At 40.5% G+C, this 23942-nt stretch overlaps 1 protein-coding gene across 1 annotated transcript; it reads right to left on the bottom strand.

Annotated features, from left to right (window-relative positions):
• Positions 1-122: 122 nt before the first annotated feature.
• On the bottom strand, positions 123-23749 carry si:dkey-192p21.6 (uncharacterized protein LOC565246 homolog). Its single transcript, XM_044045017.1, has 18 exons — positions 23489-23749; positions 23109-23227; positions 22721-22842; positions 21778-21896; positions 19571-19640; positions 19393-19459; positions 17583-17665; positions 14712-14788; positions 13898-13928; positions 13639-13799; positions 11026-11138; positions 10028-10149; positions 9374-9497; positions 9207-9293; positions 7840-7917; positions 4417-4487; positions 3238-3350; positions 123-2757 (listed from the first exon to the last, which is right to left on the bottom strand). The coding sequence occupies exons 1-18, from the start codon at positions 23559-23561 to the stop codon at positions 2576-2578; spliced, it is 1812 nt and encodes a 603-aa protein (XP_043900952.1). The 5' UTR covers positions 23562-23749; the 3' UTR covers positions 123-2575.
• Between the last annotated feature and the right edge of the window lie 193 nt (positions 23750-23942).

Genomic DNA, 23942 nt, shown 5'->3' on the forward strand with positions numbered 1-23942 from the left:
TGAGCAAGACACTTAACCCCATGTAAAGCAGCTCATCAAGACTAGAAAAGCTCAATATAAACACAGGCCATTACCAACTCTTCTTCTTCTGATTTTATTTGGTAATAACGAGTAACAAAGATAGTAAATCTACATTACATTACACTGAACATGAGAGCAGGATTCCAGTGACCCAGCATCAAGTAAATTGTGTTTGTTAGAGGTAATCTTCTGTGCAAGACATTCCATTTTTGTTGCTACTGTACATCAGTATAAGTTATGTGTTGTTAATCTGCCCTTTAACGTTGCATTACTTGTCTAGACAGCTGGGTTCATGGGAGCCAATGGGAGCTGGGCTCCTATAAAGAGGGTTTGAGCTCCCATGAAGGTAGTAAATTTGTAAATCTTTAACCAACCATTTATCATGTTCAAATTGTTTGAGTTCATAAAGTGAAGAGATGCAAGGCAATCAGTTTCCTCAAAAAGTTTGAGTGGAATTACAGTATTAGGTTTTACAATCCTGCGATCCAGCAACTTGTTTCCAACAGTGCATACACGTTTATCTTTGTGAACCATCTCTTTTCCTTTGGTTTTATAAATATCTCTTAAATTCTGTGCCACCACATTCATGATTAATATCCGATACAACATTATACTGAAAACAGATTTATCTGCCAGCTGTGCTCAGTGTGTTTCCACATAAAACCATGCATCCATTTCAAATGGAGTTGTTGCTTGAAATTATTATCCAAGAAAAGGCATTTGCCTCAAGATACAATATGTCATATCTATTTGGAAAACATGTATTTTATGCATTTTTGAAGAAACGATCTGACAAGCAGATTCTGTGCTCAAATGTTCTCCTTCTCCATGGAGTGGGCTTAATGTAATGCTGATTGCGGTATCAAGGGAGAACGTGGGGATCATTTTGTGAATATAAGAAGCCGAGTGGTTTGCATGAGAACATTGTATCTGGTATAAAGTTTCCATATGACAGACTATAGGTATCCTGAGACATACTGTATGCTCAGCGAGAATCAATAAATGCAAGGAAGTGTAATGTGTGGGACCGCAGCGGCGTCTTATGGGCTCTTTCTGACAAAGTTATAGAGCGACATGAATGTTTACAGCACTGCAGGATGACATTAGCAGAAATTCAATCTGAAATGTAAGCAAAATATGCATCACCTCCACAGTCTAGACGCTCTTATTTTGACCTCAATGATCTTCATCAGCTATGTGCTCATCATGTGGCCGCAGTTCCTGCACATCACTTTGAGTGAGTCAGCTAAATGTGTATATCCAAGTAAAAAAAAGAAAAACTTCATAATTGCATACAAATACAACAAAAGATATCTTTAGACCTCCTTGGTGAATCTGTATCGATTTTGTTTCAACAAACAGAGAAGCATTTATGTTTCCTTTGCCGGTACGAGTAGTTTTGGAGAGCAGTAATGGACCTGAGTCCTGTTGAAGACGGAAGGATGCACCTGGTGGGATTCCAAAAACATCCTCTGTTCACTGTTACCGAAACCACACTGCCATATTACGCAACGTTCTGACAGCTTCTGAGGGGCATGTAATTTGATTTCACTGTGGAAGAGAAGCATGAGGCTGCGTCATTTCATTAGCTAGATGGTCATTTCATGATGTACACACCACCTGACCTGTAGCTGAGGGCCCACTTCTACACTGCCATATAGATTTTATTCTCATCCAGACTGTCAGCCATGAGATGTTACTTTGAGTCTGGAGGTGAAGTCAGTTTCACTATCATTAGAGCTGCTTTGTGCATCAAATCATTAAAAATAAAACATAAATGTGTTTGGCTCTGTGTGTATGTGTGAGAGGGCTCGTCTTCTAATCAATCGGACGCATATAATTTCTCTGATTTTCTAATACAATGAGTGTGAGTCCCATTAATGACCCTCCTTTGTGATTTGTGCATCTTGACCCCTGCTAAAGTACTGTCACTTCAACAGCAGATGGTACCCCCTTAACACACGCACACACACACACACAGGAGAAGTGACCATGGCAACAGACTAATAATGGCTTGCCTGGTGTGTCGTGGAATCACTCTGTCTAATTTGTTAAGTACCACCTCAATATATTTGAATTAATCAGTGTCTTCAGTATAAAACAAGTAGCATTAAATGAAACCTCAGCTGCCCACAGTGACAGGGAGATGTTGTTTCACTGGTTCTTATTTGGAACCTGGCTGATGATTGAAGAGGCTACATAACTTTCCACTGTGCTACAGTTTAAGGGCTGATTTAAAAAAGTGATAAAATGGATAGTTCAGGTCTTCCTTCAGAGGTAACACACAAGTGCAACAGTGTATTATGATGCAGTTCAAGTTGTACTTTCAAAAGTATTTCAAATATAGCAAACCAATAGAGTAATATTTGATTTTTACCAACAGGCAGCATGGTCAACACTAATGGCAACTATTCCTTTAAGTCAATAGCAGATGTTAGAACAACATACAGTATACCTCACTAAGGTTGTTGCTTGTTTTTACTTTTTATTTTGAAAAACCCATGAAATGCTCCAAGTGGCATGGGGCCAGATGATTATCTATCTATTATCCTGTTCATATTTTAAGGAAAAACTTCTTCCTGTATAAGAAGAAGGCAACGAGCAGCCACAGTGAGGTTCCCCACAGGCTCTGGAAGAGCCACTCCCAATGACTCTGCTGGAAGTGCATCTCCCAGCTGAACGGGAAGTAGAAACCGAGGAGAGAGTGGCCGACATAGACAAAAATGGAGTTCATCCCTGAGGTGGAGAGAAAAGATAAGTGTGTTTTAGCCTTAGTCAAATTATTCATCTGATTAAATAACTGCACAGCTTGATTAGCTCCAGACATTACACTCCAGGGGGCTATTTCACTATGTTCACTTTGGGTCAGACTGTGATACAAAGTCATTTTTGACATTAGTTTGCCCCAATAAACTAGAATTAACAATTTTTGCCATTTTGTGAAAGTGGAAACACAGGACCAGCACCATCCGACCATCTGGTGCTGGTCATATGGTGAGCGGTGATCAGGTGAAATGGAAAACAGCTGTCTGTGCAGGGAAATCTCCCTGATGAGAGTGAGGTTAAAGGCCAGAAAGCCAAAACAATGAGAAGAAAGATGTCAGAATGGTGAAGAGAATTGTGTCACCATGAATCATTGTTTGCGTAAACATATCAATGAAATTATTGAAGACTGTTAATGCAATTTGAGCCACGTGATTTGTGATTTAACATTACCTGGGTATATGAATGGCTGTCCACCCCACCAGCCCTTGATGTCAATGACAAAGAACATGGCTCCCAGCAGCAGGAAGGAGAAACAGCCCGTACATGTCACATAGGACAACGACCTGGAGAGACAACATCCGTATTTTACATTTGGGCGTCACTAAAATGTTAGTAGCGTGGTGTAAACAAGCGTGTAAAGACACAGAGTCTATCAATACTCCACGCCAGATAAATAACACCCAGGGATTTTAAGGCAATTGGGCAAAAATGTGGGACAGTTTGTTGGAATTGTCTTCAGCATCAGACGTGGATCCTTGGCACGTGCCACATGGATTCGTGCCAGCCAGCCATGTCCCTGTCTGTTCCTAAGTGCAAGAATGTTTGATGTAATATCATCTAATGTAAAATGGCGGTCTCCCTGAGCTTTCACTGGACTTTTTTTTTCTTCTTCTAATTTTTTATCTCAGCTGAAGTGAGGCCAAAAAGGACTCTTGGCTGAGAGTTAATTACTTCTAGACATCCAGGCAGGGACTCGTACTCTAGAGCTCAATAACCTGTGCATGATGAACTGCCCATAAAAGCCAGTCAGGTAATGGCGAGGGATGAGCTCTGTGGTACCAGGGGCCCTGTGGAGCATCACGAAGAATTTGCTTACACATCACAGATGAAGTGGAATTCTTTCTGCACAAACATTAAAATGATTCACATCATATTAAGGGGACTGTGGGAGTGGAACCACTGCACAGGTCATTAAGTCATCTGTGTCTGTGGTAGATATTGTGCTGTATTTCATGCAAAACATTTACCAGGACCCCCACCACGCCACACCCCGCCCAAAATAAAGGGGATATGATAGTTTGGGAGCAGTTAGAGAGCTGTATGATTAAATAGATGCTTTTCCTAGAGCCATCAGCCTAGCCTGTAGTGAGATGTGTAGTGAGTGCTTCTGGGGAAGAGAGGATAAAGCATCCTTAAGTCTGTCGGCCGTAAGGAAGAGTGATCATGTTGGGAGGATGTATAACCACTCCACCTCACACTCCCAACAGCCCTGGTGCTTATTTACAGTCAGAGCTGTTGTAAGAGGTAAGTAAACGTGTGTTTTAGCAGCCTTGATTTGTGCCTGTTGGAAACCCATTCTTTCTTTTGTGAGGAAAAGTGGCTGGATTTAGAGGGTCAGGAAGCACTTACCAAAGGTTTTTATTGACAGGTATAAATCCTCCGTCTCGCGTGCACTTAGAAAGGATGGCTGCAGAGATTCCCTAAGGGTGGAAATGAAACAGATTTCAAATCGATGGAGGGCGATAAAGTGAGCTGTATTGGGCAGCTAAAACGTGGAGCAACAGAATCACGCAAGGGAGGCAGATTAACCGATCATCTAAGAGTCAGAGGAACAGAGTTTGTCAAGTCACACACACACTAGACATAATGCATTCCCAATTCCCTTATCCAAACCTAACCATAACCATAGATTTAACCCTAACCCTTAAACTAAGTTTTAAGCCTCAGAAATCCCGAAGCAGAGGTCTCAAACTCAAATGACCTGAGGGCCACATGAGCTTCAGGTTTGGTCCAAGTCCAACTGTGTGGGTGAAAAAAGTGTTCTGTATCAGTGGGTGATATTAGCTTAAATGATGTAGCAATAGACAGTATTTAGTAAAGGTGCTTGTTTTGATGCATAACAATATATAATTCAAAATTAAAAAAACACATGTATGATGCAAAAATTAATGTACAAATATCACAAACAAACATTTACGTGGCGGACCGCATGAAATGGATTGAAGGGCAACGGGTGTGAAATCCAGACTTGCCAATTTTATCATCTACACTAGAATGTTATACTCCTAGATGTATCACCAGTACATTTTCAGGCCCATCTTAAGCACAATATAAAGGGGCTAATGAACTTCATATAAATAAACACTTTTATTGTCTCGTCTATTTACATATGATTTACAGCAGATACTTATTACAGAAGCATTTGTGCTCAAGAGAGAAACCCAGCGCACTGGATTAGAATCCAATCCTTGTTAGGTAGATATCCATCATGTGTATAGATGACAGAATCGATGGTGTGGAAATAGCCTAGCTGGGCTGGATTAAGCCTCCAGGCCATCCAGGCAGTAGGATGTGGGATAGGGCTGGTATGTGGGGCAATCGCTCAATTTCAATCTCTCACTTCTGGAGCCTGGTCGTTGGACTTTAATTAACAGGCACTGTTGTTTATTAGGAGGAAGATACGTGGTGTGCCTTGAATATCAGTCCACCACAGGAATACAGTAAACTCTAGTGCAGAACCTGGGTTTATCGTTTACTACTGTGTAGCGCTTCATAGTGAACCCACTGTGGGTTTATATCAATCATGTGGTTGTGTGCGTCCTCCTCTGAGGAGACCTGCTAATGTCATGAGCACATGTCTGAAACAAGAAGCAGTTCAGCTCTGCTTGCTGCCTCCCATCTGAGCCCAAATCATGTTAGAAAAGTGCAAATTAAGAACAGGTTATATCACTGGAGCTAGTTTTGCTTTGTTGGACTAAAAATACATTCACCCACTGGGAGTACGGAAGAAACCAATTCAGGACTACCTGCTTTATACGTGTCTGCTCCCAAATTTTATTAAAATGGAATGCTCCTTTTTTTATGTCAAACCAATTAAATTTTTTTTTCAGTCTGTTTACTGAGATTTTATGTGTTGATCTTTTCGCTTGATCCGGAATCTGTCGTCTCCAACACTGTACTCTCAGGCAGCATCTGCATCTGCTAAAGCATTTGCTGGAGAACCATAACATACAGTGGAAATACATAAAAGTCTGCTGGTTATTTATTTGGTCATGTGTTACTTTATCACTCGCTGCCTTTAGGAGAAACCAAATGGATCTAATTTATTTCACCTCCCTGCAGCTGCTCACTGCACAAAAATAGTCAATGAGATTCAACACCGGGAGATAAAATGGGGGAGATTTTTCAAGGATTGAGGTTAATGACATAAATTCTCACAACTTTCTCTTCATTTTTATTGGCATCGTTCCCTCCTTCTGATTATAAGTGTTTTCCCACTTTGCCTTTTACTCCACTGGGGTTGCTTCTCCTTTTTTGCTTGGTTTGATTTAAGGATGGTGGTGTTTCATATCATCAGTCTAGATGGAAACATCTCAACCAAATCACATTAATATTCACCACAGGATGAAATTTAATAAGTTCTCCTGCACCTATATCCTTCTTGGACTCTTATGTTATGTCAGGTTTTATGTTTTCTTGAGCCTTCTGATGTATTTTGTGTTTTAATTTACCTACCTTGTATTTTGGGGGGTGAGGGGGCACAGAACAAGTTTTCTTTTATTATTCCTCAGATTTCTTTGTTTTCCCCCTTATTATTTCCCCCATAATGAATCAGTTGTTTTTTATGTACTGTATAATTATTAATATTTATTATTATTTCTCTAAACTTTAAATTAATAATAAAAAACATTAAAAAATAGCCTAAAATTGCATATATAATAGCATTTTCATCGTGAATGTGTTTACATGCTGATTCTTTTTTAAAATGTAATTGTAGAAAGAATAATGTGGTCAAGGATACATTATTACTGTGTGAACATGAAGAACATTTGAATAAACCTGACAAACCTGCACAAAGAATCTAAAATCTAAACTAAAACATAACTATGCATAGATCAAGTACATATATAACGTAAAGCTAATGAGATATCTGTTTTTGTGTCGTTTTTTCCTCAGGCTGAGTCAATATGCCTTTTCCTTTCATGCTGAACTGTTTGATATCCAAGGCCAAATGATGCAGCCAGCTCCTGCATCTCCATCATCGCTCCAGATCACAGGACTGAACACCAGTTCATGATATCTGCCTCTGCTGCATGGAGAGGCTCGCACTCACCACATTTTTACAAACAAGCTACATCGATGTATGCACTTTGAACCGTAAAAAGAGTAGTCGGGCACAGTTCAGAAAAATCTGTCTTTTCTTTTCAAAACATTTCAATCTCGTAAGAGCAGACCATCAGCCTTCTGTCACAGGTTTACAGATGTCTCGTCTGACACTATACTACTCCCTGTGGGACAGATTCCCCTTCTGAATGAATACAGGAGCCAGCTTGCTTCACTTTGTGCTTTGAGACCACCCAACATGAACACAAATCCTAAACAAACATAAGAGGAAATGCTACGCAATATATATTATTTATTACATGCTAATGATACTGACTGCAGATGTGTAGTGTGCACAACTCTCCTGATGTAAAACCACATGTGATACCGACAGGCAATAAGAGACAGTGTAATCCTCCTGAGGCGCTGGATACCCATGTCTGTCCGGAAACACAGCTCCACACATGGATGTTGTTTGATTGTACTGAGATCACACATACGTCCTCTCCTAAGTTCTGCTAATGAATGGCTTTGGCAGTTATGACTAATACCTGAGTGGCTGGAAAACACATTGCAGACTTTACCTGCAAGGCGAAGTGAAACAGCAAGACCATCTAAGTGCTCAGCTGTGTGTGAGTCATAGTAGCAGGTTTTGTTGTCCTGGTTGCACATTTACACACTCGTGTTCTTTATCAGCTGTGTTTAAAACGTTCATATTCTGAAACATACCAGGAGGACAGCCCACATGAGGAAGCGACAGAGGATATGGACATTTCTTCCCTTATAGAAAATGATAATTTTCCCGGCCTGTGGAGAAGGAGGCAGAGATAAGCAGACAGACCAGAACTTGTTCAATGAGAAATACCTTATAAATATCTATTGTGTGCATGTATTTGCTCTTCAGTAACAAAATAGGCCTGGGATGTGGGTGTCAATATTGTGTCCCTGGTGTGCTGATCACATTTCTCCTATCCAGTCAGACCAGATGTTGGTTTTAAGTCATCCGCACCCTCTGATTAATTTGGTGATGATGAATGCATTTCAGCTGAGGACATTAGCACGGGTGAACACAGAGGAGGGCAGCAGACACCTGGTGTGTTGTCTAAGACACGTTGACTGAAGGGCTCAGTGCTAACCACCCACTGGGAATTGAGCAATGTGGCTGCTTTTGCCTGGCAACTTCCCACAACACAAACGGTTATAAGTGACATCGTCGCCTTCACAGATGCAGGTCTAACAACCAGAAGCACTCGCCCCACTTTCTGACATCATTGTGTCCATAAAGAAGGGCAGCTGTGCACTTACAATTAGGTGGGAAAGAGTCTTTCACATAACCTTCATTTAAGTAGAGAGTTTTACAGCCGATGAGTGCTGTTTATGAATCTACTAAAACTATGATATGGGTAAAGTCATATCACTATTCCTTTTGGTTAATAATCGCTGTAACAGAATTTTGTTTTAAATTTTATTTTCAAGTATCACTTAATGGATTTTCTGCCAATCAAGTGCCACAATTGTAAATGGTCTGTTTTTATATGGTGCTTTTGTAGCTGCTTTACACTACAGTTTGGCCATTCACCCACACTTTCATACAGTGCATTTATGTGCAGCGCTTTATCTATCACTCATCCTCCGAACCCATTCACACACTGCAGGCAGGGGCAACATGGAGTTAAGTGTCTTGCCCAAGGACACTTCGAAATGTAGACTAGCAGAGCCAGGAATCAACCCCACAACCTTCAGGTTGAAAGACAACTTGCACTACCGCTGAGCTGCCGTCAACGGTCAATCCATCTAAATTATGTATTTCCAGAAGCCCTGCTGGCCACAGTTTTCATATGTGAACTTCACGTCCCTATGGAGACAAAATGTCGTTTGCATATTTAAACTCAGGCAGCATCAGAATTTTGGCATGTATAAAATATCTGTAAATACATGTCACTAGGGGAGAGTCTGTGTGAAAACTATTCACAATTACTCTGAAGATAACCTTACTTATACACCTCAATTTGAAGAATATACTGCCTCGTAAAAAAAAAAAAAAATGGAACTAACCATGTGCAAAGAAAACATATGAAATACATAATCTGTCCTACCTGCATCCCCAGGAATCCCATGACAATGGAATTGATTGTACCCAGAATGCCCTCTGGGTCAAAGGGCTGTGTCGTCTGATACATTTCCTGCAAAAAGAAAAATGAAATGGTTTCAATTCAATTTTCGATGGCTTGATAAAATAATGAGTAGAAGAAAAAGAACCTACTTTGCATGTAGGGTATCTATACATGTTATCACCAAACATGACTCTATCAATGTATCCTGCTGCGCCTCCAGTGCAGTTCGGGTAAAGACCATTATCACCAATACCACCAGCTCCCAAATATCCTCTGACAACAGAGCAGAGCTGTGATTAGTAATAAAAAAGTAACACAATAAAATGACAAAAGCTGGATTTAAAAAAAAAATAAAAAATCATATATCTGATGATAAATATCTTGTCTCTTTGTGTTCACCACTTATCCATTAAAAAAAAAACAGAAAATCTGTGGGGAAAATGCAACAATTTGAAGTCACACTGTGCCATGCAGAGTCACAGAAGTGGGGAAAACAGTAAAAGCTGCAGTGAGCAGAAGACACGGAGCGAGGAAGATGGATCCTCTGCCTCCGCTCCTCTTATTGCACATGACAGTCTGAGATTGGCTAATTATGCCCTCTGAAGCCTCCACCACAGGCCCATAAATCACAGCGGCTCGTAACAGCAGCATCACAATGTGCAGACTAACACCTCTGCTGCAGCGCGAACTGCACGGACTGTACATTACATCAATGTTAAGAGGTGAATGAAATGTATACATTTTACATAGAGTAAGTGCATGCTGTATCAGTGAGTATCAGTGAATTATGTGCTTAAACGTACGTGGGGCAGTTGGGTACAGGCATGAGCAAAGTGATGCACAGCCACAGAGTCTCCAGCAGGATGATAATCAGCCACTGGGGCCAATACACAACCAAATCCTGGACTTGACTCCACCAGTGAGTCTGTGTTAAAAAACAAAAAGCACAAAATATATACAGCAAGACACTGCAAAAAGCTCTTCTATAGGGATGGCAATGTCAGTCTGTCTGCCGGTCTGCTATTGGACAGATAATGAATCATCTTACCCAGAGGATGAATCCTAAAGACTTGGATGTCCTTTTAATAAACCTTCACTGATCTATTTCTCAAATTGAATGTGATGGACTAGCACAAGATTTTCTAGTCAATGATGCTACTGACCATATCGACCCTCTGACACAGTCATTCCTAAAATTCCAAATGTAGCGGCCCGTTTTAAATTCTCTAAAAAGTACATTTTACTCAAAAAGGTTGTGTTTCCCTTTAAAAGGAAAGCACATTTGAATTTGTTTAATTTGTGAAGCTGTTTATAACTTACAAATGGCAAACTTAATTCATTAAACTTAATTATTTATTATCTATGAAACCATCCACATGAATGCAAATATTCGCAGAGCAACTTGTTTTATAAATTAACTCTAAATATTAAATAAGTATTGAAGCTTAATGGCCAAACTCAAAAGTAAAATCTTTCTATTTGTTTGTTTTTATGACCTTCACAGTCCATGAGGAGACCTTGGCCCACATTTTGGGAATTACTGCTCTTACAAATCATCTGGCAGTGTTAAAGCTTTCACTTGGTTTATGACTAAATACTTAAGCTGCACATTCTGTTAGGGATAAATTAACATGTAAACGTGCACAGATAAAAAAGATAAACATTAGACCTGCCACAGCATGTTAACTCTGTAAGTGTGATGAAAGTACAGACAAGATCAAATGTATAGTATCTAGTATTCTTAAGTGTTTTTTCCCCCCTTGTGTGTAATGATGAAATTGAACATGACAGAGCTGCTCACTGATGTCAGTGGGATTTCTCTCTGTCTCCACAAAGTCTGCAGGAGAGACAGAACAAAGTAGGTGAAGGCCAGACGCTGCAGCACCCCAGGGATCCGCAGCCAGGACCAGGACACTGCAACAAAGTCAAAAACACGCTGCACGGATAAACACACAACCAACAGCACTGTGCACTTTAAAGGCTCATTGTGTAACATTTAGAGGGGTTGATTTATAGAAATTGAATATACCACAAATAAGTGTGTTTAAAATCAATTTACCCTTACAATAATAATAAAAAAAATTTTTTGCATTACACAGACCACCATCTAGCGTCACCATGTGTTTACCGCAGCCTGAATGGAAACACTAGCCAGGGCATGCATTTCATATTCTGAAGCATACATCCATCTTCTACCACTTTATCCTCCACATGAGAGTCACAGGGGGTTGCTGGTACCAATCCCAGCTGACATACGGTGAAAGTCAGGGTCCGTAGTAGGGACACATCGAGACAAATAATTAATTATAACTTATCTTTATTAATCCCCCTTAGGGGAAATTATTCTCTGCATTTGACCCATCCTAGAATTAGGAGCAAGGGGCTGCCACACTGAGTAGCGCCCGGGGAGCAATGGGGGTTGGGTACCTTAATCAGGGGTACCTGAGCAAGGTACCCCTTCCGCTGATTTGAGCAAATTATAAATCAGAAATTCCATCACATTGAACACAAGACATTGAGCATGTCTTTCAATCAAGCTACCTCCACGTCCAGTGAGAGGATGATGGACAGACAAGTGTCAGTGTTCGGAATTAGATCATGTCAAGAAGGTGGGAAGCTGGTCAAAGATTCCCACTTATCTCTTTGTCTTGACAAACTGGGTTGGATACGGCTTGGCCCCGAGCTGAGAGATTGATTTTTATCTACACATTAGTTAATTGAAAACCTCTTTGCCACACAGTGTGCCGTAATAACAATGCAGTTCCAATCATTGATCTGCTCAAATCAAATAAAAGGCGGAAATCTCTCTTTTCACAGGAAAGAGGAAGCTCTTACTGATGACACATTTGTTAAATATGCAAGCTATAAGCCCCTCCAAGATAATTTACTACCTGTCTCGCCACAAAGCTGTCACTTAAATAAAACGTATAGTGGAAGATATAGTTTTAAACCAGACTGCAGGAAACTGCAACACTCTTTGTATGTGTGAAAATGAGACCTCTTTAGGCTCAATATCATTTACAATTACAAGAATCTCACTTACACTGATTATGGTGATTCTTCTGGAAGTGAGCAGAACCATCTGACTTATCTTTTCTCAAGTGTCACACGGTCTGAAATAAAATCTTGAAGAACCTTTTTTTCCAGATGTGATTTCAATTTAACCAATTAAAGCTGTTATTTTATCAAGATCTAAACTGGCATAGAAGTTAGGATGACTAAAACGGGAGTTTTTTCAAGGTCTGTCACGCTGCTTTAAAGAGCAGACCAGGGATTTATTTGAAATGACTCATAGTTGATGTTAAAGGTTAACACCTTCTTCTGTCTCATCTGACACTGAAATGGTTTAACATTGAGCTGATATCTGTCTCCATTCTCTTATTAGATCAAACCGTGCAACAGAACTGGCAAGGGCGTCCTTGGAGACAGAGGACGAAGCTGCAGTTTATGGTAAAAGTCACCATGTTGCTATGAGCAGCTCCAGCAGGAGCTTCCACAGCAGCTGCATGGGCCTGAAGTGTGTAACACTATCTGTTTATAATTGTCCATTACCACAGCCGTTGTTTTTGCTCAATCTGCCTCCGTTAAATTTCCCCTGGTGCTGGATTTTTAGACTACACATACAATAACAATATTTTTGTTAACCAAGTTATACAGACATCCACCCATGAAAGTCCATTAGCACTGGGAAGGACTAATGTGTGAGGGGCACTCTGTGCATCCCCAGGTGAACAATGAAATAGGGATTTTCAGCCTGCCTCCCTTCTTTAAACCCCAACAGAGACCTACAGAAATCAAGGCCTTATTTGTCCTTTGTTGGATTAATAGAATCAATATAATCTGTACATACAGCCAGATGACACCCAGAGAAAATGTTATATCATTACTATTGCAACAGCACATTATCGGGTTAAACTAATCTGCACGACAGTCTAATCCCAGCTCATGGGAATTCTGCTTCATAACGACAGAAAGAGCCTTGTTTAAGCCTTGTTTTTCATAATAAATGTATCTGTATGGATAGTAAATTTGATTTTTTTTTCTCTAATATAGCCCCAGAAACACTACACACTGTAACTTTAAGTATCAAAAATGAATATATATACAGTATATTTTAACTAGGTTATTTTCTTTTGATTGACTAATTGATTAACTGCTCTAACTGCTGAAAATGGATACCAAAATACCATTTTACAGAGGTTGATATGTTGTTTGTGTTGCACAAAATCAAGCAAATCCAGTTTCAGACGGACAGCTGCATTAAAAAAAGCATTGATGATAATGATTTTAACTACTGCTCATGTAATAAGTAGACCTATTATTAGACATGCCAGGGTCAGGATTTTAAGCACAGAACAAACACATACACATACACATGTATGTGTGTTAATAACGACAGTATGTGTGCACCTACATGGTCCATCTCTTGGAGAGTAGTTGAGGAAGCAGAAGCCGAGCAGCAGCAGGACGATTGTTCTCCAGGTGATTTTGCGTAACAGCTGGAGGTGACTCACACCTTTCCTCTGCATGGATCTGAACGCTAAGACCACTGAAGTCCCGATGATAAACACAAACCTGAAAGAAAACCCCCAACTATAAACAGCCGTAATATACAAAACTTTGCAGATTTATTTTTTATCAAGAGACTATAAATATCTGACGACACGACCTACCATGGCATGACAAGGCCTGCTACAGTTAAACCTGCAAAAATAACAAAATAATGTCCTTAAGGTGCAGCTCCTGATATTAACTTTCCACCTTTAAAAGGTGTGATTAATAAATATCTTCACTCCAGTGACAGTAGCATCCCTGCAGCAAAGACAATTCATCAATCAAACCACCCGTGGAATCAATACACCCTTGTAGATGTGGCTAGGTAGCATTATAAAATGTAATACATTTCAGAATTTTTTTAATTATTTTTTTTTTACTTTAATCCATCCAGGGAAAAGGGATACATCAACTGTCTCCTTCAATCACACAGATGCCTTGCTCAAGGGCACCTGAAGACTGGTAATTGCAGCAGGGGAGCGTTTCACTTTTACTACACCCTCCCACATTCTCCCAGCTGTCATTTAAACACTCATCCCTCCTCCTCCTCTTCCTCCTCCTCCTCCTGCTCTTATGTTCCCCTCCCTGGTTGTTAATAACAATAGACATATATAGATTGGGGCTTTGGTTTGGCTCGTATGACGAATGACATCCTGTATGTTTGCTTTGAAACAGCATTTATCATAATTAGTGACAACAGGTCAGAAAATGCTGCAGACATGACGAGGGGGAAAAAAGGCAGCCATTGAGTAATGTCCTGCGTTCGTTTAATATCTGGCTTAAAAGATGCTGCTGTGTACATTAAACATGTTCACCACTGTGGACCTTTCATCCACTAAATCTACCTGAATGACAGAGGTAGCCAACATGCATACATGCACATTCTCTCAGTTTTATGTCTGTTTTTGTCTCTAATGAATGGCTTTACTTCACCGTTCCATGGTGCATGTTGGAAGAACCAGTAGCCTCCTCCACCATAGTTCACAAACACCATCACTGTGAGGGAAAACCTACAAAGAGAGAACACTGAGTGAGCTGGACACGAGTTAATAAATCAGTTAAAAAAAACACATGATAAAATGTGAACTGCATGTTAATGTAAATATTTTGGACTCTCCTCCAACAACCCAAAAGATACTTTCATTCTGAATCAATTTCAACTTCTGAATCAAAGTTAAAGAGGCCCACTCCAAATGCAAGGTAATGCAATCTAAGCATTATGAATCACTCAGGAAAATGAACACTTGTCCTCTGGATCTCCTCAAGCAGGAGTGCTGACTCAAGACTCTGTGGCTAATATATGATACACTTTATGCCTTAGCACTGGCCAGAGCCGCTGAAACACAGCACACGTGATGGAGTGCTTCACTGAATCAAACACTGGAGGGGGAAAAAAGGTGTTTGTGTTGCATGTAAGAAAATGGCCGCGTGCCATTACACAACACAAACTTGCAGCAGAATGTAAATGGAAGCGTGGTCATGGAAGCAACCAGTTTTGCTCTGAGGCAGAATCCATTCAAAATATTTCAGGTCATTATTTTTGATTTATGTGTTGTTTAATCAGAAATAAATAAGACAGGGAAACTCACAAGAGGGTCTTTGAGAGGCAAAACAAGATTAGAGCAACCTCCACGAACGAGACTCTGTGATAAGGAGCTCTGTATCTCCCTCTGCCTCCTCTTGTTTTTCTGCTTAGATTAAATTAAGAGGTGAACCGAAGCCATTACTGCTCTTTTAGCCCCAACCTGCTGATACAAGATTTTAATCGGCCACTATTATCTCAAAAGGGGCTATTAAAGTAGACTAAACCCTGGCGCATGTGTCCATGTGCTCTCTCCGTCTCTCTCTCACACACACACAAACACACACACAGATGAACACAGGCTATCGTTTAATTTTTGACGAACAAATCCATTAGTTGCCATAGTAACAAAGACAAAGGTTAAATCACTAGCCAGATGAGACCCAGTGAAAATGTCTGCATATTGTGGATTATTGGCAATCTTTCTGATTAAAACACCCTGGGTGTCTGAATTTGAATAATCACACCATTAAAGGCAGATTACATTACAAAGGCCTCACATGTGTTTCATACATATGTGTATGGCTAATCATGATTTATACAAGCGCTTAAAAAATAATGTGATGTGTACTGAGATCACTTTGTTTTATGAGTGAAGAAAACAACAGATAATGTCCAGGCTGAAAAGGCACAGCCGTGTTTCTCAGGTTTAAGTTGCAAATATCCCTCTAAAGCTCTGTATTAAACATTTGTCACTTCAATAACAGATGTTATTCATGTCTGGAAGTCACTGTGTATCTAACGCTAACAGGTTGAAGACAAATGTGTCCGTAGCGTTGCAGCAGTGACAACTGAGTACGACTCAGTGAAAGACACTGATGATGGACTTCTTCAGTTTGAACACCTGCACATGCATTACCAATTACAGTAATAACGCAGTACATTTTCCTGTCGCAATATCAGTGCAGAGTATTGAGTTCCTTACTGTGATGGCCATATTAGGTACACAGACACCAATCTAGTCATAATAAATAACTACTTGTGAGAAAACGCCAAGGTTCTTTTTTGTGGCCAAACATCTGAGCAGATCTGAAACCAAATAGGGGGAAAAACTTGGAGCACAGTCAAAAACAAAACTAATGAACCAGCCACCTGGAGGTGAATGCACCCAGCAATCCATTGTTTTGATGTAATAGTTGTTTCCTCTGTTGTATGGGACCGCTAACTACTGACGGTGCAATTTTCAACAGCAAAGAAACCAGCAACAGGCTTTTAGCAGAGCGGCACAAGATTAAAATCCAAATCCTTTTAGAAAAATTAACGTGCGACTGCACCCCACAGTCATCTGTATATCATGTCAGTGGAGCCTGAGCAATGATCAACTAAACCTCTCAGCTCACAAGAAAAGCCTTTTGCCTTCAGAAATGTCTCAGCATTTATGGCAGATGAGTGATGTGTCTGTTCTCTGTGGAAAGTTGTTACTTATCAGAGATATGGATCATAAGTCACTGAGCTGGGGAGGCACACGCAGCGTTAATCCTGAGCCCCGAGTCACAGTGTGATTAAGTGTGTTGTCAGCTATGAGAATTTCGAGTATTACCATTCGGGACATCAATATGCAACAAGTAACTGTATTCCTACAGTGACATTTCAGCTAATAAGATTAAACAGTGTTACAAAACTATGTGCAATTAAAAGAGAAATTAAAATGTCTCTTTTCCTTGAACCTTTGCATAACCAAATCAGTCCAAATGAAATAAAACTTTTAATTCAGCATATATGCATGACAGTTTCAGATGTTCTTTCATGCAAAAGAAAGCCACAGATTGAGAAGATGCCAGTCATCTGCGAGATGCTGCCTCTGTGCTGCTGGATTTCCTCTCGCTCTCCATTTTGGCAAGAGATCTATGACTGTGTGGATGTGTGCTGATATGTTGACGGTATTATTACATCAATTATTTGGCGAGGGGGAGGTCAAAGCCACACCAGCATCCTGTTTCCAGAGAGGCGTGCTTTGTGTCTACCCCCAGGCCACAATTAAGGCTTGTAGGGAGACCAGATTCAATCACATGCATCACTCCTGTCCAACAGAAACACACTGTTCCAAGCCCGAGACGCACTGATATCAGAAATCATGCCCAAAGCTATACCGCCTGATAACACAAGCTTGAGGGAGCATGTGGCCAGACTGTGACCCCGGTAATTACTCTTTATGCTGAGCCTGTAGATCCTCATTTTTCTGTGAATGTGCTGCGTGCAGGCTGGATGGTTGTTGTACGTACCCTCTAAAAGTGTCCAGTGAGTGCAGACGTGTTGGTTTAACTTTGGTCGTTTCTTGGTCTGCTTCACCAGCATGAGACTCGGCCTGTATGGACAACAATGACAGTGTCTTTTAAGTAAAATCCACTGTGGATCATATGCAAGTATCTGACAGTTAACTCTCATACTGTATATTTAACACTGGTTCAAATGGTAACAACTTCTTCTGCATGGGCACAGTTAAGCTGTATACATGTTCAGGTTTTTTTAAATGTTCAACTTAACAAACTAAAAAATAGTGACATTTAAAGGTAAGATTGCAGATCATAACAAATGGATCACTCTTAGCACAACTTTGCCATAGGTAACCTTGTAGGTAAATGCTATGCTATGTTTACTGTCTACCTGCTGGACAGTTAGCATGGAGGGCAGTCATTTAAAAACCCCCTCATATACAGTATTATAATAATAATGTGATGTATAATGTGATATTTCGCAAAAGGAAAGATAAATGATATTACGCATACAGAGGTGTACAGAGAAGTGCATTCATTCAAAGCCAATACCTTTTCTACCTTTTAATAAAGGTAGAGTGTTCACCTTTATAAGAAATGTAAGTTTTTTCCAGGGCTAGGGAATTTGGCAATGTGATTTAAAGCCACTTTTACACATATGCAGCAAATCATCTAATTAAAGGTTAAACAAATCCATTGTTTAGTACACCTTTAAATATTTTTTGTCCTTTGTCTTAGCACCAGTTATTAACAATGTCTAAGCTCAAAGATATGTTACAATAACTGTGCTGAGATGTAAAAATATTGACAAAAACATAAGTCCAAAATGTCACATCGGTCATAACCCTACAAAGTCATGTTCATCCTCTCTGTATCCCGGGTCATATTGTGTGCACGGCGGCAGTGGCTCTGAGTCTCTGAAGGCAGCACAGAGATGACTCTGGCCTGTTGCCCTCTCAGTTGGATTAGCCTGACTCACTGGCCTCTGTGCCGCAGCCTAAAGAGCCAGAGCAGGAAGACACTCGCTCTAATATGTTATGATGGATCGGCTTGCCATCCAGACAGCATATGGAAGACCGAGACATCTTGCTTGGGAGAATAAGAGGAGCCATTCATGCTCACCAAAAACACACAGCAGTTCTTTCCATCAAGCGAGCTGATTGGACGGACACAACGCTCTGCTCTATCACTTGTATGCAAGTCTGCAGCACAACTGGCTCTGCAAACATTTGTATCAATCATTCCATTAGTGTCTCCCAAACGGCCTGATGACTGGAGTCTCTGAGCAATTTTGGTATGCAGGCTGCAGAGTTGGCCAACAAGAATAATTCAGTGTAATGTTGGATCAAGGCAATGTTACTCTCCAACTACAAGAAAGCATTAAGTCAACCAATTTCTGCTGAAAGAAGTTCAAATGGTGCAGCTGCATTGTGTGCCTCTGAATGCTCTCAGGTCTCATGTGCAACATTTATGATGGTTTATTGGCAGAAATGTAATATACATTAGTATGTTTGTTTGATTATAGAATCACTTTAGTTTGGTATTCATAGTGTTAGACTGAGCCTTTTCTATGTACTTTAGGTACAGTAAGGGCCTTGCTTTACAGAGGTTGTCGTCGTCTCTACGACTGCACAAATGAAAAAAATATAGTGTTTAATGTTGCATATAAAAATTGTATAGCTGATACTGATGAGACTACCACTCAAGCGTCATTTCATTTGTTTATGATTGATCCAAGTCTAAGCAATCAAATTATGCATCTGTGTCCTCTCATAATGTGTAGAAAGATATTTATCAGCAGCAGCAGTATTTTACTTACATTATCCACTGAGTGCTGAGGACTTTGGCAGCAAATGGTCTTAATAAAGTTTGATGTACAACGCCTCCTGTAAAAAAAAAACAAAAAAGAACAAGTCTGGTCTGTCTGGGTCTGATGGAAGAGTAATCAGTGCAGAATGGTATTTTCATTGTGGATGATGTGAAAAACACCTGGGTACCTGTAGATGTACAGTGCCACATTGAACAACAGTGTGATTATGGCCAGTAAGAGAGCTGAGACCAGGAGAGCTGACAGAACAGGGAAAGAAAAAAAAAATCTTATGTTTACAAATGGAAGTTGTGTAATCAAACTGTACCACCATACGTCACACTCTCTCTGCCTGGACGTCAATGTTTATCATGTTTATCAGAGTAGAATCTGACTGGGAATAAAAGGGCCTGCTAAACTAGTCTAAACAGTCCACTTCATTCACCTCCACACTCCCTGTGGGAATCAAACCGTGTCAAAGGGGATCCCTCAAGTGACATACAAGAGCTTAATGGAAAACTCTTGGTCGATCCATCACAGAACAATCACCCTGGGTAATCTAAGCCCGCAGGCATCTGGAAAGGAAAGTGTAAGACTACACTAGGTCCAAATGAAGTACAAGAGGCAACAAATACATTGAATGCCTTTGGTTTATGAAATTATAATTATTAAAATAAGCACTGGGTGAAAATGAATAGCTGATAATAATAGCAAAATCTGTACCACTGCTTAATGTGGATGGAAATGTATACTAGGAGACTATTGCTGGGTAATTTATGCTAAATATCACTGATTTTTACCTTCTGTCTCCTAAACAAAAATTGAGGTTATTACTCATCAACAGCTCCAGTAGCAGTGAAATATCAGCGAGACATTAGACAGCTGTGCCACTGATTATAAAGCTATAACACAGGAAATATTGGTGCCGTCTTCTTGCGTCAAAGCATGGCAGACAAAGAGGCAGTGTGCGCCGTGTTTGTCTTCAGTGGAAAAACAAACAAAAAGACACCATACTAACCCGGGCTGAATCCACACTATGACATCCACTCTGAACTAAGAGTGCTCACTTAATCACCTCGGAAAAGTCATGGCATCTCTGGTGTCCGCTCATAAAAACACCATAAAGCTCTCAGCACAAACAGCATTAGATCTCTGCAGCAGCCATGCTCACTCTACATGCTACAGTCGGAATAATTTAATGAAGGTAATGAAACAGCTAAATTAAGTTCAGATTGTCAAACGTTTGCTTAAGTCAATTACTCAAACTCTTGGCACAGGGTTTTTAGACTAAAGTGACCACTGAGGGGCCACTGAGCATTGAGTGGGAGTGAAAAAAGTCCAGCTTTTTTGGGAAAAGCAGATGTTCAGTAAGGGTGGGCGATAAGAAAATGATATCAGCATATTCTGATATTGCAATAACAATATTTTTGTTATTTCACAGAATTTCAGAACAAAACTCTTGATATGGAACAATATATAGCTCGAAATAAAAACGTTTTTATTGGGTAAAATGACTTTGCATTATAAACATTCAGAAATAACTTGATATTAAGTGGTAGGCCACAGGAAATTGACTGTAGGGACACTTCTTGTGAGTGTGAGACCTGTGCCTTAGCAGGTGACTTGTGGTTTGTGGTATGAAGCAGAATTCAGTACTAACACGATTAAAGGGAGGATCTGATAATACATCCTTGAAGAACACAGCACATCACCCAGCAAATGACCTCATGAAGACCTGCGGCCAATCAATGAGAAACGCTGAAGTAAACTTTGAAATTTCCTAGCAGAGCAACTCTAACCTGTCCCGAGCTGCTGACCAGACCATTACTTAAGCTGAGCAAGTCCTACGGGGAGTTTGTATAATCACCGGTCTGTGAAGCTAATGGAAGCTCATCGTACTGTGAGGGGTGCAGTCACACTGACCATATATCTGCTTGGATAATGGCTACTTGGCCTTAAAAGTCTGATCTACAACATAATCTGCAATATTGTTAAGTAGAGTGTACATTATGGACGGAGACGCTTTCAAAATCCCATTACGCCCTAATCCTTCCACACTCCCTAATGTATTACCCACAATCCCCCACTCACGGAGCCAGGCCTTCAAAACAAACAGAGAAGCTTTTCTTTTTATCCCTTTTCAAGAAACCATGTCTTATTTGATCAATACACATCATGTCCCAAGAGATGGATGAGAATTACTGCTCAGTAGACGTGGACAGGCTGAGTGATTCTGCTCTTTGCTGACTCAGTCTAGGTGAAGTGGATCAAAGGCTTGGCCCGGGAGTGAACACAGGTTCCATTTTACTGTCACTGTGTCTAAATAAGGAAGGTACATTCGCTCTCAGTCAAAACTATTCAGCGTCAGGAGAGAAATTCATCATCTTGCTCACTTACGCAGGTTTGCATTGCTCGCTCTTTTAGTCACAGTGTGAATGCAGTTGGGTTTACTGGTGTCTTCTGACCTCTGGATGCACACAAAATAATGACCTCCTTCTCCGTACGTCTGACTCCACCTGCATCCAAAACAGTGACAAGCACATAACACAAGAGGCTGTGTTTATTTGATCTCCTCTGAGATTGTGTGTTTCCTCAGAGGAATACATTTTTTTCCACACTGTAGAATAAGGCACTAGTACACACCACTGTCACAGCTCTGGAGCACCCCCTAGTGTCCATGGATTCAAAGTGTGTCCCTCTGTACTTGGACCCCCAAAACACGCATTACACACTCATATTGATCCACTGTTGGGATGACATACTAGCTATCACTTGGAGTGTTATTTCAAAGAGAGAAGGAAATCAATAGCAGCACAGTCTGGTTAGAGACCTCAGCATTGATCTAAGAAGGCCAAGAGCAGGGCGCTGAGAAAAAGCAGAGAACGCACCACAAACCTGTCGTCCTGCAACTGAATCCCTGGCACCATGTTTGCGGGGTGACCCCCAAATGGAAAGCTCTGCCCTGCTATCTTGTCAGTACTAAATATGGTAACAGTCTCCTCCAGTTAACAACCTCACTGAGATTTCCACAGGACGTGTGGCTTCGAAGCTTTAAAGAGCCCTTTTCATCAATACTGGAATGTCGGGTCTTATTAACCCCAAAAAGGCCCCTGATCAATACTTAGCGAAGTGGTTTAAGGGAGGGCATCACTCAGGTCCAGAAAGCAGGTCAGGACTACTCCCCCTGTCCTGTAAATAATCACACAGACTGCTGATGCACTCTTAGGCTGCCACCGCACTATATTATGTCTGCAGACAAGAGAAATACACTCCCACAGGCAGAGTCATTATGAGTAAACAGGAAAACAAATCAGCACTTTTTGCCATCTGTGGACTTTACCTGCAAAGACTTTCATTCCTCATCTGTGATTCCACTTGCATGGTCAGAGTGAATTTAGTGCTGATCACCACAGATGCATTACAGTTGTTGGGCTTCACTGTGACTAAACGTTGGTATAAACACTGAGAAGAAGAAAGAGAGAAAGAATTAAAACAGTTAAGAATACAGGAAGAGGAAATATTTAATGTTTAAAAGATTCAAAGCAAACAATGTCTAAGGCAGCATAAAAGAGTGTTGACTTAAATGTGTCTCCTCAGTGCTTCAAAAATCTATTCAGCCAAAACTGAAAAACAAACAATAGGACATAACATTGAGGTTTATCATCCTTAAACTTATTTGCCGTCCTTACATCTTACATCAACCACATTATTATGCACATGCTCTGTACCTTGTAGCAGTAATCTGATGTGTAGAAAACCTGCACTTCTTCTGTCAGCTCGTTATGAAACGCTAACAAAGCCTGGTCCATTTTCAGACTGGCACCTGGAACAGTTTGATGATTTACAGCTTTTTGGACATCACACATACAAGAGAGCAGAAGGGAGAATCAACTCACAGTCACCATCGAGATCACAACACTGATATAATCAATAACATTGATGAAATACGTTCTCACATGTCTATGTGTTATTATAGAGTTGTACTTTGATGAGGCAAACTATATACTTTGGACTGAAATACTATAAAATGACTACTATCTTTTGTAAAACGACCGCTCTGGGAACAAGACCAGATCCACTTCCACCGACACTGAACCCTATGACTCACCTGGTTGTCCATAGCTGCTGGCTACAACGATTAACAAAGTCAGACTTGCTTGTTTCAGTGACCTGAGCTCCATGTTGCTTCTTCAGAGCAGCCACTCTTGTCCACTGCTCATCTTTATAACTCTCACCAATATAAAAAGTGGTCAAAGGGCAGAAGGCATGCGTGGCTGCTATTTACTGTTGGCTGATGTTTGGGACAACAAAAGTGTGTCAAATGGGAGGTTTTTGTCGCTCTGTTTGTCCAGACTGAGGGCGTTTGTTTTAGATCACGTATTGCTTTCTCTTCAGAAAACCTACATCAACCTTCTCATTTCCCTTATCCAGCCAACTGTTAAGAGCTGATCACTTGTCACATCCTCTTCCTCTTCTCATTTCATTAACGAGTTCATTTCCCTGAGCGCTCGATGTGACAGTTGAGTTCACCGGGGCAATCTCACAGGAGCACCTCATTAACC

The sequence above is a fragment of the Solea senegalensis genome, linkage group LG15 (genome assembly GCF_019176455.1).
Source record: "Solea senegalensis isolate Sse05_10M linkage group LG15, IFAPA_SoseM_1, whole genome shotgun sequence".
Lineage (NCBI taxonomy): Eukaryota > Metazoa > Chordata > Actinopteri > Pleuronectiformes > Soleidae > Solea > Solea senegalensis.